Genomic DNA, 16,345 nt, shown 5'->3' with positions numbered 1-16,345 from the left:
CCCGGCAGCGGGAGGAGGAGGAGCGGGGGGTTTCCGCCGAGCCGGTGCCGAGCCCGGGGCCGCGACAGGTGCGGCGGCGGCGGCGGCCCCCGGCCGAGAGCAGCCGCCAAGCGCGGCCGGCGGGGACACGGGGCGAGCAGGGGCGATGAGGCACCTGCCGCGCATAAAAGTGATGGAGCGGCGGGGCGGCGGCGGGCGCCATGCGGGGCGGCGGGGGCGCGGCGGGCGCGGGGCAGGCGCGGGGGGCCGCGGGCGCGGGGCGGCGGCGGCGGGCGCGGGGCGGCGGCGGGCGGCGGGCGGCGGCCAACGCGCGGGAGCGGGACCGCACTCACAGCGTCAACACGGCCTTCGGCGCCCTCCGCCGGCTCATCCCCACTCGCCCGGCCGACCGCCGCCTCTCCAAGGTGGAGACGCTGCGCCTGGCGTCCAGCTACATCTCGCACCTGGCCAACGTGCTGCTGTTGCAGCAGCGCCGGCAGGACGAGGCGGCGGCCGCCGAGCAGCCCTGCCCGCAGCCCGCTCCTCAGCCCAGTCCGCAGCCCTGCTCACAGCCCTGCTCACAGCCCTGCCCGCAGCCCGCTCAGCCCCCGCAGCCCTGCTCGCCACCAGGTGCCTCCGCGCCTCGGTCCATCTGCACCTTCTGCCTCAGCGACCAGCGGCAGCGGGTAAGGGCCGGGCTTCCCGAGGGTGCTCTTGGAGATCTCTGGTGGGGAGGGTGGTTATTGGTATCCCCCTCAGGTTTGGGATTGAGCCGACCAAGGGTTCGGTGCTGTCCTTGGTGCCTCCTAACCTGTGCTTTTATCCATCGAACAGCACCGAGAAAGAGAGAAACCATCGCCTGGCCCAGCCGTAACCGGACTCTGAACAGGCTGAGGGTCTCGCACCGCTTCTGCTCTGACTGTACCACCGCTCTGGGTAACATCGCCTCACTCGTGCTGCATGTTTACATTTAGATAGCACAGTCCTAAAAGAGTTACTTTTTAAGCTTATGCACTTTGTTTCATATTGTAAGGGGTTCTTTCAGGGTGTTTTGCAAATGAAATTCACTGCCTCTGTTGAGACGGTTGCACCTGGCGCGGCAGCTATTTTAGCGCGAGAAATATTAAACCTCAGCAGCCAAGCCCTGATCCTGATGCCTCCTAAACCTGTGTCGCATGATGAAACTTGAACTTCCAAACAGACAGTGTCCCCTGTCAGGGGAAGCTGTCATGAACACGCCGTGCCCTACGCCTCCAGCCCAGCCCGGGCTGCACGCCGCGCCGCCGCCCACTCCTCCAGCTGCACGCCAGTCCTTGGGGACAGGGGCTGATGCCGACAGCTGACATGCTTGAGAGGTCTCGACGATGCTGGAAGATTATTTTGAGGTGTTCACAGAAAGTCGGAAAACTTCCAGTGAAAGCAGCGCCGTTGGCTGTGCACAGGCGCAGCAGCGCAGCAGCACGGGACGGGAGAGGGAAGGGGAGAAGTGCAGTGTAAGCGATGCTCTTTTCTTATTAACACCGCGAGTCGTGCCAGTCCTTTAAATAGCACGGGATACTCCTAAATCTGTCTGGCACCGAGGGTTTCCCAAGGGCTTTTTCCCATCACCCAGGTCATCCCATAACTGTGCCCTGTACATCACCGAGGTTGTTTATCTCCCCTCAGTTTGCTAACTTGTGAATTTTTTTTTTTCAGAAGTAACTCTAAAGGACAAATAAGCGTTTTCTATTTTCAGATTTGGACAGGCTAAAATCTTAAACCCCAGTAATGCTGGATTCTAAGAAACACAGAGATAGGTTAATTCTGCAATGTTTTTTATAGCTATTTATAATCCAATTAATTAGGATTTAATTAATCTTAACTTGTTACTTTGGGAAGCACTCTGTAGTCTTTAAGAGCTTGGTAACTGTACCACTCCAAGTGCTGCAAGGAAAACTTGTCTCCTTTTTCCTCCCCTGATGCCATCTGTGCAGTGCTCCTGGCCAGCCTTGCTGCCAAACATGAGGACTGGAGAAGCAGCACTGTGTTGTTCACTTTCTTTTCTTTTCTCTTCTTGCCCTACATATATGCAAAGTAAATGCTGGCAGTCGTTATGAAGGACTTGACTTGGCAAGAGCAAGGTCGTGGTGTACTCCTACACAACTTCATTTTTCAGTTTCCCTTCTCCCCTGCCCAAAACACTCTGGCCACTTTTTCTGTAGCACAGTGAGGAAAAACCTGCTCTACCTACAGAAATGCAATGAGCTCTTCCTTTGAATTCTAACAAAGAAAAATACCCAAGCAAAGTCCACATCACATCAGCCTCTTCAGTTATTAAAAGCTACAGGCTGTGTTTTCCTGGATTGAGAGGAATTTTTTTGTTGTTGTTTTTAGAAGGTTTCTATCATTAATCATTTTTTTAATGGGGAATTTTCATTTGCTGCCAAATCATGGTCTTTGCTTGCTTTGGCACTGATTTGTGAAGCTGGAACTCTTTACAGCTTTATACAAAGTGTTTTTTAATTTCTGTGTTGTGTCGGCCTCTGTGTGTGGGTATAGAGTTCTACAAACTTATCTTCCTGTATTTTTTTTAATCAATTTGAAAATATTTGTCTTTTAAGAAGTTTTTTTCTCTACAATTAAAGATGATCTTACAGTTAGGCCCTACATTCTTATGAACACATTAAACCACAGCATCTGACCTCTTTATAGACAATTATCACTAATTTATTCATTTAGTTGTATCATTTCATATGATACCCTAAAATGGCAAAACATAATGCAGTTTTTCAAACAATTTTATGAAAATTTTGCATTCAGCATGCTCTGAATTTTTATATTTGTAAGAAAGACAATAAAATTATTTATTTCAGGTTTTCAAAATGCTGTGATTTTATTGCAGTTTTAAGAGGTTTTAGTGTAGCTCTTGGCAAATGAAGTATATTTAGATTTAATAAGATATCTTTATACTTAGTTATTAAAGGAAATGAGTACAAAATGTGAGGTCCACTTTTGTACCAAAGTATGAGCTGAAATCTTATAACTCGAAACTCTCATGAATAAATTCTACAATCCTATAGGAATTTTGTGTTCTCCTTTTAAATGGGATTTTGTCTCCCTAGTTTTGTAAAGGGTTTATACAAAATGCTTTTCAATGACAAAAGCAGGAGCAGGCCCTAACTACTTAGCCTTCTCTCCTGTTTCATGTGGTTCAGTGTAACATTAAATTCTTCTCTTTTTACTCAGGATAAACTGTTGAATTCAACTGGGCTTGAAGATTTTTCTCAGGGTTTCAATTACTACATAATACAGGAATATCAGTAGCACTGATTGATTGTGGCAGAAATTAGACCCCAGAGCTCTGTGGCTCAAATATTTATGGTATAGACAGATAATGTCTATCCAAAGCAATTATAACAGTGATTTCTCTGAGGAGCATTTGTATATGTGTAATTCTATGTATTTAAATAAGGAAAACTGGGGACAAACCCTTCACTTTGCTAAAATTTATTTGTAATGTAAAACTCCTCTAACCCCAAGAGCAAAAAAAAAAAAAAAAAAAAAAAAAAAAAAAAAAAAAAAAAAAGAGGATTGAGCTCTTATTCTGTAATGAGTTTTCTATAAATCAAGGGAAAAAGAATTTAATTTCTGGAGACACAGATGAATCGAGGGCTCAGATTGCACATATAAAGAGCTCATCATCATTAGGTGTTTTACGGAGCTTTTACTGTATGAGCTTGTGTGTCTTATCAGTCCTATTTTTTTATTCATGGAGCAGTGTTATTCATGGCATGCACAAATATACAAGTCAAAATCTTGAGGGTGTCTGAGAGCAAGTATCTTACTTGATGGTGAGGCATTGGAATGATGTGAGTTTTTCCAGAGGTGTCAAACAGCCTCTTGTTCTGCAGATATTGGGTGTCTGACTTATTGTATGAGTGCATTCTGTTCTGTATGTATGAACAGAGGCATGCCTGATGTCAATCCCAGCTTTGTTTTCCTGTAAACACTTGGATATTCAATTTACATGATGCATGAATAAAGCAGAAACAGTGAGATATACACCATTTGGTCTCAGATTCTATTAAATTATTGTTAAAATAATCCAAGCATAGTACTTTGGATAAATCATTGTACTTACTCTGCTACATCACTGTATAAAAACAGCACCAAGCAAAGTGAATAAATCATGTTGTTTCATTTTACTGGTTAAGTTTAAAGAAGCATTTGAACATAGTTCTTGGTTATTTATGAATTAATCATAATGTAAGTCAAAGTAGTTTCATATGTTAGCTTCTATTTTCACTTCTGTTCTACAAAACAGAAGCTTCCTTTCATGGAAAATCTGCTTCTTTACAAAAATCTGTATTTGTTTGCAAAATGTGATTATATTTGCTAAAACGAACAGTATTTTTGTTACTAATTTAAACAATAAACTGCAATGAGTAAGATGGAAGTTCTCCTCTATAGTCCTCTCAAGACACAAGAATTTAATGTTTTTCTTTACCTTTTTCAAATCTATCTCTCCAAGATTTCAGCAGCATACCAACATGTATGATTGCACCATGTGTGTGCATTGGCAGGAGAGAAGGGAAGAGGGTGGAAAGCTCGGGAAAATGAAAAGTGAGCTCCTCTGCTCAGGGCCTGTACAATATCCTAAGTGCCAAACACAGGAGGAGATGGAGGGAGGGAAAGGATGGGGCAAAATGCAGGGAGAAGAAAGGGAGAGGTTGATTCATCAGTGGAAGCTCATCAGGGCAGACAAGCAAAAGAACCCAGAGTGTGAGCAGTCCCTGCCATGTTTCTGTGCTTTGACCTGTTGAACTGTGAGATTGTTGTCACTACACTAAGAGAATATCACCAAATTTACATAAAACCTAAAGTGAGTGCCTAAATAACACCTTCGAAAAGAGAGAATGACGTCTTGATTAATAGTAAGAGCTACAGGATAATTCAAGGTGAGGAGAAATAATTTATATAAAATTAGCTAAGATAGACAGCATGCTACAAAGGCAAGAGATCTGGGAGATTTCTTACACCAGGAATCCTTTGAAGGTTGAAGAAAAATGTTTCTAACGAATCAACATGAGGATTGTGGGGGCAAAAATAAAATTATTACTGAGATAAAAAGTATCATTGAGTTTCATGAAAGCTTAGGGGGGAAAAAAGCCATTTCTCAATAGTGAGAAGAACTAAACTGGCTGCTCTGGACGTATTTCTTCAAGAACTTTCTCAAAATTTGAATATACATTCATATCCAGGCAGCCCAGGTTCTTATTTCAAGTGAAATCCTTTAGCTGTTACAACATAATACAAAGTCTTAGAAACCTTGAAGATTCATCCCACTTTTGACACTGTACAGCAAGGATTACAGGCTTCCTCAGAAAAGGAAGGAGAAAGAGAAGGCATGGATGAATAAAGAAGAGTAACCAGCAGCCCACCATGGAGGATATTCCCCATGATGCCAAGAAATTTCCCTCTTTGCAAGGATTTGACATCTTGATACAAGTAAACTATGGTGCACCAAAGAAAGTGATCCCTGTTTTGGTGACAGATAAAATGTGACAAAATACTTAAGACAAAAGTTGCTTTAGAGAGGCCTTATCTCCTCTCTTTCATTTACTACCTTCACATCACAGTACTGTTGTGAGGTTTTAATTAAACATTTGGAAATTGCTATGTGTTCTTCCAAAGGAGAAGCCAATACAAATAAGACAATTACACTGAAATGGGTGATGGAACAAGGAGGCAATAAAAGTAATTCTACTAGTTATGGCATCTCTCTCCAACATCTTATTGTATTTCCTTCACATTATTAAAATAAGACCTACTTTCCAAGCATATGTATGCAGATCATTTTTAAGTGCAAAGATTGCAGAAACAGGTAATTCTTTCAATAAGACAGTGGAGCTTGGTGGGAGGGGTAGGCATCTGTCAGGCCCAGATAAGATCAGACAGCTGTGCTCTATCCTGAAAGGGTGCCATGAAGCTCAGTTTTCCTAGGGAAATAACATCTTCCGTGTGAAAAGCAGCAAAATGAAGTCTCCAAACAAATAAGTAGAGAAAACATGAACTCTCAGAGCTCATTTTAATCTGAAATACCAACTCTATGTCAGGTGAAAAGATGCAGGATGAGAGAAGGATAACATCTTTGTCAAACAGTAAAAAATAAAGGGCGGGAGAATCATTTCACTATATAGCTTCAAATTAATCCTTTGTATCAGAAACAAAGGTGACTTTAGCAAAAATAATCACTGCAGAGAGCCACTGAGACAGTAAGAGGATTGGAACACAGGACACCCAGGACAGGCCGTGGGAAGAGAGGTGGTTAAAACAGAGACAAGAAAGCCAAGAAAGCGGAAAACCAAAAACAGTGTCGCAACAGCTGCATGAGATGGTAGAGCCAGGCTTTCCCAAGGGATACACAGTGAAAGCACAAGCAGCAAAAATCACAAGTTGCAATAAATGAATCTTTATTTTCTTTTACTTAAGGAAGAAAGTTTCTCACCGCAAGCACGGTTAAGCACTGGAACAGGTCACCTAGGGAGGCTGTGGAAGCCTCTTCCTTGGAGAGCCTCAGAACTTGACAGAGCGAGGGCCCAGTTGGGTCTAACTTTGAAGTCAGCCTTGCTTTGAAAATAGAAGATGTATCAAATAACTCAAAAGGTCCTTTTCAATCTAATTTTCCGGTGATTTTATGAAATGATGACCTTAAGGCTCTCTGGAAAGAAAGTTTGTAGAATAGAATAAAAAGAAGAATCAAGGACTTCACAGGAAAAACCAACACTTTTGGTCAGTGCCAGGGTCTATTATGCCAGACAAGATGAGGGGCATCCAGATATGCATATCAAGAGAGGAGCAAAAAAGATTCCTGGAGAAAGTAGGAAGTCAACAGGCCTATAAAGGGGATTTTTAAAAATAGAAAGAGTCAGAGGCAGGGGTCTGTTTCTCAGGTCTGAATTAGTAAAAAGTTTTTAATTATTTGTTTGGAGGATGGTTAAATTTACAGGTAACAACTTTGGAGGGCCGATTAGAACCAGGGATTAACTCATAGAAAAATAGAACAAGAAATGTTCTTTAAAAGATGTGTTTCAGTGTAGAAATGTTGGTAGTGCCACACTTGGCAGGAATAATGCACCACACAAACATATGATGGAAAATGATAAGCAGAAAATTATTTTTGAGGTGTTGCACACCACAGACACGACAAGCCTTTGCAAGAAAAGCAAACCCCACACTGGATACAAATTTCTCCAAGATTCCTTTTGACAATATTTTCTGTGATTATTAGACCTTCCCTGAATTTTGTCTGAAACATCTGGTTGGGTGGAAAATCTGTTAAAAGTTGTAACTTAGAAGAATATTACAAGTAGAGAAGTACACAGTCTTAACTACTGTGTCTGTGCAAATGAAATGATGGAGAAGGACTTGAGATTGTGAATGCCAAACTAGGTAACAGTGAAAGAGGATATCTGTATCTTATTAACTAATAAATGTCTCCCAAAGACACCAGCAGCAGTATAAAAAGAAGTTACAAGACCCTGAAATTTTCAAGAGTAACATTTCAAGAACCTGTGGTGCTGCTAGTGATGGGAGCCTGAGAATATGCTAAACACATGCATATACAACAATTAGAGTGACAGAAATGCACAATAGAAGTTTTAGCATTGTGGTAAGAGGCATAAAAAAGTGATTCAAGATATATGCATGGGAAACAGGCACGAGGCTGCAGAGAGTAAGGCCCTACTGTGTGTTGTTTTGTTACCACTGCAACCGATTATTTTTATTTGCCACACTGCTCAAAGAAAACCTGAGTGGAAAAGACAGCCTTTAATAACAGGTGCTGTGAAAGATAACAGCATAAGTGAGAGTTTCTGGCTGATGTAAGAGGCAGTCTCAGGAACGCTCAGTATCTCCAGCAGTGTGAAACACCAACCCTGGAGCAGCCAAGCATAGGTCAGGCCCACTGAAGCACGAGCAGTGGCCAGCGAGACAGACCCAAAGAGAAACTGCCAAGAGCAGCAACCCACAACATTCCTGCGCCACACAAAACAGAGCTGAAACCAGCCAGAGGCAGGAGGAAAATCAAAGACCACTTTTCTGCTACATAAAACATGTTAGTGCTTATTTTAGCCTCTGCAATGAGGTGGAGCAGAAACAAAATGTACGTTATGGGGAGCCTCTGCATTCCAGCAAATGCCGCAACATTGCCGTGTCCTCCATCACACCAGACAATCCTTTGGCACCTGGCAGCTGTCACCAGAGTATTGCAAATGAGCAGATCCTCTTCTCTGCAGGAATTGTTTCTCTCTGCCGTCTTGGTGGGTTTGCCTCTCCTCAATTGGCCCAGCTTCCCCCAGGATGCGAAATACACAGGAAAAATTACTTGAAATACCACTACCATTAGGAAAACACCACTGCTCTTGAAATGTTTTAATTAAGATGGTTAAACTGCTTAATTAAAACAATTTAAAAGGCCTATTCTCATTTCCATTAAGGACTTTAGAGATCTTATGCCCTCAAAGAGTGCAAAGGGGTCCAAAAGTCTCCATAACGTAAATAAGAATTAGGGAATTTATTTTCACTGGCGTTATTTACAGTTAGTGATCTTCTCATGTTGGCTTAATCACCAACTGATTCTAAAAGGCTAATAATTTCACTCCATTACCCTCCAGATCTGCTTCTCTTTCACAAGTAGTTTATCAGATGCCAAAATTAAAAAATAAATAACTAAATAAATATATAATAAGAAAAGATTAAGAGTCAAAGTAATGCAGAAAATCAAAGCTGTTAAAATATAAGGTTGGGAAATTGCTGAACCAGTGATTTGGAATTTGTTGCTCACCACCTCCATCTGCTGAAAGTTTCTGTCTGTACCAGCAGAAACAGATCAAATCTTGCAGGTACCACTGCTCCTGGACTGAGAAAACAGCTTAAAATATATCAGAAGTATTTTCAAAGAATGCATTAGACAGTTGGTTCTGGTGGGTAAGGCTCTGGTTCCTTTTGCCAGCTCTCCTAGTCCCATACTCTGCCACAGGCAAAGACAATACCTTCTAAAACTGTACTGAAGGAAATTGCTGGAACTTACCTCTCAATGTGCAAACTCATCTGATTTTCAATAAGATTTGGGTCTTTGAAAATGAAACTAAGGTTTTATGGGGGAAAATTTTCTAGGATACATGTGATGAATAAAAATCACAATGCACACAAAGATCAACATTTGCACACACACAAACTCCCTTCTGTGCATGTACTTCCAGATCAACCATTACCTGAACCACACAAGAACTGACTAGTTTGGAAAGGAGCAGGGACAGAGGGACCATCTTTGTGTATTCCAAATTGAGAAAATGATCAAAATAATGCAGAATTTTTGAAGGGGTGGACATCAGCTAAGAACTGATGAAGAGAGAATACGTGTTTGCTACCAGCTTACTTCCACAAAGACCCAGAGTATCCTTCTCCATTCCTGCTGAACAAGACCAGCCATGCACAGGGAGGAGGAGCTGGGAAAGACACTCTGCTCAATGTGTTTGTTCCTTTTTCCACTCCCAAGACATAAAATTGAAACGCACATTTCAGTAACTTAGCTGGAAACAGCACATTATGCAATTTCCACTGAGCTGGTCCCCAACGCACAACTGCTGCTCCACAACCAAATGTCAGCAGAGCAGCTGAGCCACACACAGGCCTGGGAGGGAAAGGGAGAGCTCAGGAGCCTGGAAGGAAAAGGCAAATCTCAGTGCTGACCAAGGAAAATAACAAAAACACCTTCTGTTTGGCTACTTGATGACATATGGTACATGGTTTGAGCTTCCTTGTGAATCCCTGTCAAGTCAACTACCAAGCAGAATTGGAATATTACACCAGAAAATGTCCCAATCCCAATCTTTTTTCAGGACTGGTACTCCATTATGCTCCCACTTTAGGAGGAAATGAAACCTACAGCCCACTTTGCCTCAATATGTAAGGATAGGTTTCTAATAACTCTGTGTCACCTTGGAAAATTAAAATAGTACCTCTTGTTCTGATTGTATATGAAAGTATAGCTAAAACAAATTTCATGGCGCTGATTAAGTGTCGTGTTCACTAAACTTTCCAATCCCATTATGGATCTTTCCATATTGGTGTTTGCGGAGGCTGCGCGGTGAGTAAGAAAAATCAGATTTCAGGTGCTCACAAGCATGACAAATAGGCATTGAAGTGGCCTTGAGCACTGTGATGTAGTAACAGAGAGGAAATTGAAGCATTCAATATTCTGAGGTGCCTGAGCCCTCTGCAGATGGATCTTGGACTGTTGTTTGGAATGTAGCAAAAAAAAAATCCAGTTTTGTGAGGGCTTGTTGTTTGTTTTGCTTTGGCACTGCCAAAATAAATAATTTTTAATGCAGGCAGAATAATATGAGCAACAATAATACACACACTAACTTGCAGCTCTTGCTTTAGGTGCCCATCTCTAAACAAAATCAATGCAAGATTTAGCAAGTCCTTCACATACAGGAACAAATCTGCAGTTCCAGGAGGCTACTGTACATTTCTGTGTTAATTAGGAGCTTTGTGGAATTTAATTCAAGGTTGCTGACAGAAAAGCTTGTGATGAGGAGTATTTTAAACCCATGACTGACAGTAACAGCAGTGCTGCAGTCTATTGCCTTAGTTGGACTATGTGTTCTGCCCATCTTCATACCCCACTATTTCATTAAATAACTCGATGCTTAACAGCTCATGAAACAAAAATATATTTCTGCATGTTAAGCTTTGTATCATTCTACATTTTATAACTGGAATAATTAAAATACAGAAATTCAATTATATGCTTTTATTTTGGGGCCTGTTTCTATCTGGCAAGTAGACCTGTGGAAAGAGATGAATTCGTAGTTGAATAGATGATCTGAAAATATTTATATATTATATAATCCATTTAGACATTCACTTTCAGTGAAGGAAGATAATAAGAGCATGTGTCTGATCATAGGAGTCATTAGTACATGCATAGAGATAAATTTTAATCTGTTATACCGCACTGAAATTATCAAGGCTTAATATCTTTAAATTAAGAACTTCCCTGTTTTAGATTTTCATATATATGGAGGTGCTGCAATTCTGAAGTAAATTTTAGTATTTAAAAAGTCACAAAATAATAGAAGAGTGATGTTTCCTCTTTAAATTGTCAGGCACAGCAATTGTGAGTCCCAGGAAAAATTTCTGATTTGTTAACACAAACCTCCCTGATCTTCCAACAAAAATAATTCTCTGTCTTCAAATAAAATTAACTCAGATTAGCTTGTGGGTTTAATCAAACATGTAGAACGCAGATCAGAGCAACAAATTGGCTATTACTCAGTAATATGCACAGGTGTGACCCTGCAAAGGTCAACAGCCAGGCACTTTGTACAAGTATGGAAAGTTAAAAATAGCCTGTGCAAGTGTAGTTTATATAAATTGGTGATGTACAGTAGCCTTTGAAGGCGAGTAAGAGTGAAAAAGTGTACTTAATTACCTAAAATTTAATTGACCTGCACAGGAGGAAAATATGAAATATGAACAATCCAGCAGCTTCATGAAAGAAATGAAGTGGTGCTTTATAAGACTATTAGAATTTCTATTGATTTTGTGAATAATCGTGTCCTTGATTATTTTATCTCTCTTTCCACACATTCAGCCATCCCCTGCAAATGAAATTTAATTATTGTTTAGACAGAATCTGAGCACATCCTCAAGCAAAATAGTCCAACCGGCAATGGCACAACAATCCGACAGCTCCCTGCAGCAGTACACAGAATCCATCCAAAATTGGATTGTGTCCCAGCATGCTGCAAAACTACACTTTGCTGCCTCTCCTTGTGTTATCAGACAAAGCCAAGTCAGCCAAAGGATGAAATCAGGTGGCTGTTGGTGGAATTCCTGTTTCTACCTCACAGCCAGCACTCATTTACTACAGTGCATTAGGACCAAGCCAGATTCCCCGCTGGTGGCCCTCTCTGTCAGGAGCACAGAGGGAGGAGAGATCCACCAAAGAAGAAGTGAATTAACTTCCAGAAGGAAAGGGGCATGTGGAGGAACAACCAGGACAACCCAACATCACAGGGCTTGTGCAATACAGGTCACAACACCAAGGTGATGTTTCAGACTGGTGAAGACTCAGGCCGGTATCACAGCCCTCGTTATGCCAAGATCTGGTCCAAAGTGGGAAAATCCACATAATTTTGAGATATTCTTCATGCCTCCTTTCAGAGGAAGAAGAGTTCTTTCAAAGGCACCAAACACTGCGCTCGGCCATGACATTTCTGTAAAGGTTGCAGGAGTACAAACAAGAGCTGGACTCAGCAGCTGCCTGTCATCTATGCCAGTTCTGGATGCCAGCATAGAAGACTGATTTAAAATTGCATGATGTGGTACATTTAAAATGTACCTCAAAAACCTGAATTTATACAGGCTGGATTCATCCCTAATTTTATGAGTACATCTTGTCACATTTTCCAGGCAGCTTAACCTTTTGAAACTACTACCTATTAGTGGGCCAAAACCATCTTTTAGGTTTAGAAGGGGTTTAAATTCAAAATATACTTGGCACTTCTGTTTCAAGTAAAGATTAAAAGCTGGTAAAAAAGAGTCTCACACTGAGCTAAACCCACCCCAGAATGGTGTTATAAATATGCAGAGGCTACAGAGAATAAAAAACAAAAAAAGACCTTTCTGCAAAGAAAGCTTTTTCCTTCTCAGGATCAAATGTGATCCAAGAGAAAATGGTGAAAACTATAAAAAATTACACAGAAGGAGAGTCTGCTGTAAAATATAGAAATATTCTTTTGTAATATGTAAGAGAACAAGGAAATAACCATCATTTATAGCTCTAGATTGAGACACCCAAGTTATTCTCTGAATACTCACCAAATGACCATAATCAAGGTCTGAGTAAAGATATCGTACTGCAATGAGACCGAGGAATGGATGTTACTGAAGCCAAAGGGAAAGTAAAGCTTGATGTTCTCAATTTGAACATGTCCAACAGTCACCATTAATAAAGTCTGATAGCAAGATTTCTGTGACAAACCTTATTCAGGCTTGAAAAGAGAAAATACAACTGTGAGTGTTTTGAAAGGTTGAACGGAGTCACTTGGGAACTACAAATTCACAAGTATGACCTCTAGTAGTTTGTGAGTCTTTAGAACACACTTTGAAAGGTTTGATATAATGAAGATATAATGCAGATAAATGGAGATAAAAAGGATGGTCCTGTACAATGACCAGAAGAGCTTTTACTTGTACATTTTCTCAAGAGAGAAAGGAGAAAAAAAAAAAAAAAAAAAAAAAAAAAAAAAAAAAAAAACAAAAAACAGAACAAGACTCTACCCATATTTGTAGGCAAATGAGCATATGCAAGTGGAAGCCAGAGCCCTGGTGTTTTCTGTAATATTCCATGTGCAGCTGTGAATGCTTGCACTAATGCCAGTTAATCTGCAGAGCTATGGGCCGAGGGAAGGCAGTGTTGGCCACAGCACTGGAGTCATCTACTACTCTTCAAACACTGAAACCCAATCCTTCACATCCTCCTGGGCTCCACCAGAAGGGAGCAGATGGAGCCTCACTAAGCTGCTCGTTCAAACACAAATGCATAATAAGGCAGTAAACATTAGGGCTTTGACACCATACCAAAGCACAGGAACGGCAATAGTTTTACTAAAAGTGCTTCTCACTTACACCTATCTCTGATGCTTCCAGTAGAGTGAGAGTTCATGGCTTAAACCAGGACTAGCAGCAAACAATTAACCCTGAGTAAACCTGGTTTATATTAAAAAACAATTAAAACTAAAGAAAAGATCCTTTGCAATGGCATGGTCTGACTCTGCTTTTATTTGATGCACCAATTTCAAGCAGCTCTGCAATTTATTGTTTGCATCCTTTTAATGAAGGCTTATCCCTGAACTCCTGCACTAAGTGAATGCTTTTCAGCTTGCTTTTGGGTTTTTTTTTTTGAAAGGTCTGACAATTTTCTTTTTCATTCCTACTCCAGATGAAATATGGATTTTTTTTTTCTCTTTCCAGCAGTCCAAGCTTTAGAGAACAAATAAAATGAAGATGAAAAGTTCTTTCTGCTCAGCTTTTTAATTTAAAGGCTTTTCTGCTTTAATTTTCCTTCTTTCTTTTTTTTAAATTCATTGAAATCTTAGGGTCAGTAGTAAATGTGCCATTTGAGCATCTCTTTTTCCTGAAACCATGGCAGAAACCGTCCATCCCTTTGGGATAAATAAGCTGAAAGAAGACTTTCTTTTGTTCTCTTCCCCATGACTGAAGTGAAATTGCTTGTGCCACTGGATTATAACTTCATTTTAAAAGTGTTTTCTTAATAAATGCAAAGTAGGACTCAGACTACACAGAAAGATAGACAGGACAGAAAAGGATAAGGGATCCACAAGAAGAATAAACCTCAAAAGAGTTTTCTCCTATTTTGTGGATATCTTATTCTAATTTTGACATCCTTCCTCCTCACAGAGCAATTCTGACTGCAAAACTTTCCAAACCACCTCTTTTGAGCTGAGGAACATTTTCACACCATTTTGTGATCTGATACACTCCAGCCACTCACATGTGGCCTTACTGTTTTGTCAGGATGCATTCCTGCCTCACCTTATTACATACCTTGAGGATAATATGTGTTCCAATACAGTTGAGCAAAGAAGAGAATGTGAAACAAAGTCTTGATTCTGAATTCCCTGACCAATCTTGTCATTCAAATGGAAATAAAGAGTATGGAATAAATCCAGAGAGGAGAAAGAGAACACAGTTTTCTGTGCTTATTCAAAGGATAATGATGTCCTAGGGGAGACAATAAAAGAAAATGAAATTGTATGAAGGACACCTCCAATACATCTAGTGAACCTTGTAGGAAAACACAATAACAAAATCAACAATAAAATCTATTTGTGAGGTGGCTAAATAAAGCAAGCTAGGAACAAGACCTTTGAAATGCATATATTGTAAACTGAGTTCTAATACTTCTAAATAATTATTCATAATCCAGGCTGAGATTCAATAAGGATATTTACCCAGTGCTTACCTCTTCTTTTGTGCAACCTACAAATGATATGGGAAAGAGAAACATGGCAAAGCTCTTCAGCATGGTGCATGCCATGTAGTGTTCTGCTCAAAACAATGCCTACATTTGCCCAGAAGTTGTGTGAGTGTTTGAGGAAGATCATCCATGCGCTGTTTTGTTCTGCATGGATGGTTATTCCTGTTAAACCTTGTTGATTTTTATGTAAGAGGAACAACAAAATAAAAGTGCGGAATACCAGAGTCTCATGCTGCATTATTTCACAAATATACTGGCGACACAAAGTCCAGCAGCATCTCCAAATCAACCTTTTGTATCAGGTATAACACTGTATTTTCATCTGATTGTAACAATTATCCCTTTGTGCTGAAACTGAGCACAAGGAAAATAGTCTAAATGGACTTTGGAAAGAGTGGGATGAAGTCACTGAGCGAACTGGAGTAATGCTTGACAGAATGGCAGGTAGCAATCTACAGGTTTGCTATAAAATATATGTATTAAAAAGAAAAGAAACCAATAAACCAACCAGAATGCACACATACTTCTAGCCCAATACCTCAGCATAAAACAACTCATATTCATAATTGATCACAATACACCCCTCTCAGTTTAAAGAGATAAGTTCCTAAATACTTATTCAGTGCTTTGAACTCTGAAAGTCTTTTAATTGAAAGAGACCTGCACACTTCAGCAGTACTTAAATGTTTTCAGGTAATCCAAGATTCATCTGAAAGTTCAAAGAGATTCATGTATAAAGTATTGGCATTTCAAGTGACCAACTCTTAACCTGTCAAATGATATATCTTAAAAACTACAGCAAAAATCTCTTTTTAGAATACTTTGGTCTGGTCATATCAATAGCAGTAGAGCTTGGCAAACACAGAGGCTGTAGTTGAAGTTCATGTCAATATAGCACAAGGTCCAGGAAAGACTTGCTGTCTCACTAAAAGCTTTTCTAAAGATTTAACTAGAAAAATGCTAATGCTATTGTAAGATTTCTCTGCACTGCACCCATGTTCACCTTGCAGGAGCTTCCGATACGTTGTCAAAGATATTAAACAGAAACGTAAGTAATGAATATAAAACAAAAAGTGCTTTTGCACTAGTGCAATAAGGACAACATTGACATTTCAGGAATTGCTGAATGATAGCAATCATAACTCTGGAATTATTTACTGCAAAATTAGGGCCACTAAAATAACCCTAAATATGCAATTCTCAAGTACAGGAAAAGCTCAAGGAGAAAACCCCTTGGTTCTTACTCTTGCATCATATATTATAAATTAAAAATTAGCTGTATCCAAGTCTTAGAACATTTAATAATTACAT

At 40.3% G+C, this 16,345-nt stretch overlaps 1 protein-coding gene across 1 annotated transcript; it reads left to right on the top strand.

Annotated features, from left to right (window-relative positions):
- Window positions 1-200: 200 nt before the first annotated feature.
- Window positions 201-4,392, top strand: LOC136293532 (basic helix-loop-helix transcription factor scleraxis-like). The gene is made up of 2 exons (XM_066190400.1): window positions 201-665; window positions 814-4,392. Exons 1-2 carry the CDS (start codon window positions 201-203, stop codon window positions 862-864), a joined length of 516 nt encoding a protein of 171 aa, XP_066046497.1. The 3' UTR covers window positions 865-4,392.
- Window positions 4,393-16,345: the final 11,953 nt, after the last annotated feature.

Source organism: Chamaea fasciata, unplaced genomic scaffold, assembly GCF_029207755.1.
Source record: "Chamaea fasciata isolate MVZ Bird 193981 ecotype frontalis unplaced genomic scaffold, bChaFas1.0.hap1 SCAF_8, whole genome shotgun sequence".
NCBI lineage: Eukaryota > Metazoa > Chordata > Aves > Passeriformes > Sylviidae > Chamaea > Chamaea fasciata.
Note: the sequence above shows the minus strand (reverse complement) of the source record. Positions and strands in the feature narration are given on the sequence as shown.

What these genes read in the sequence shown, in the direction of transcription:
- LOC136293532 (XM_066190400.1), top strand. Translation starts at nt 201, where the DNA reads ATGCGGGGCGGCGGGGGCGCGGCGGGCGCGGGGCAGGCGCGGGGGGCC. An exon ending in TCAGCGACCAGCGGCAGCGG is followed by an intron (nt 666 to 813) that starts GTAAGGGCCGGG and finishes TCCATCGAACAG; the next exon opens with CACCGAGAAAGAGAGAAACC.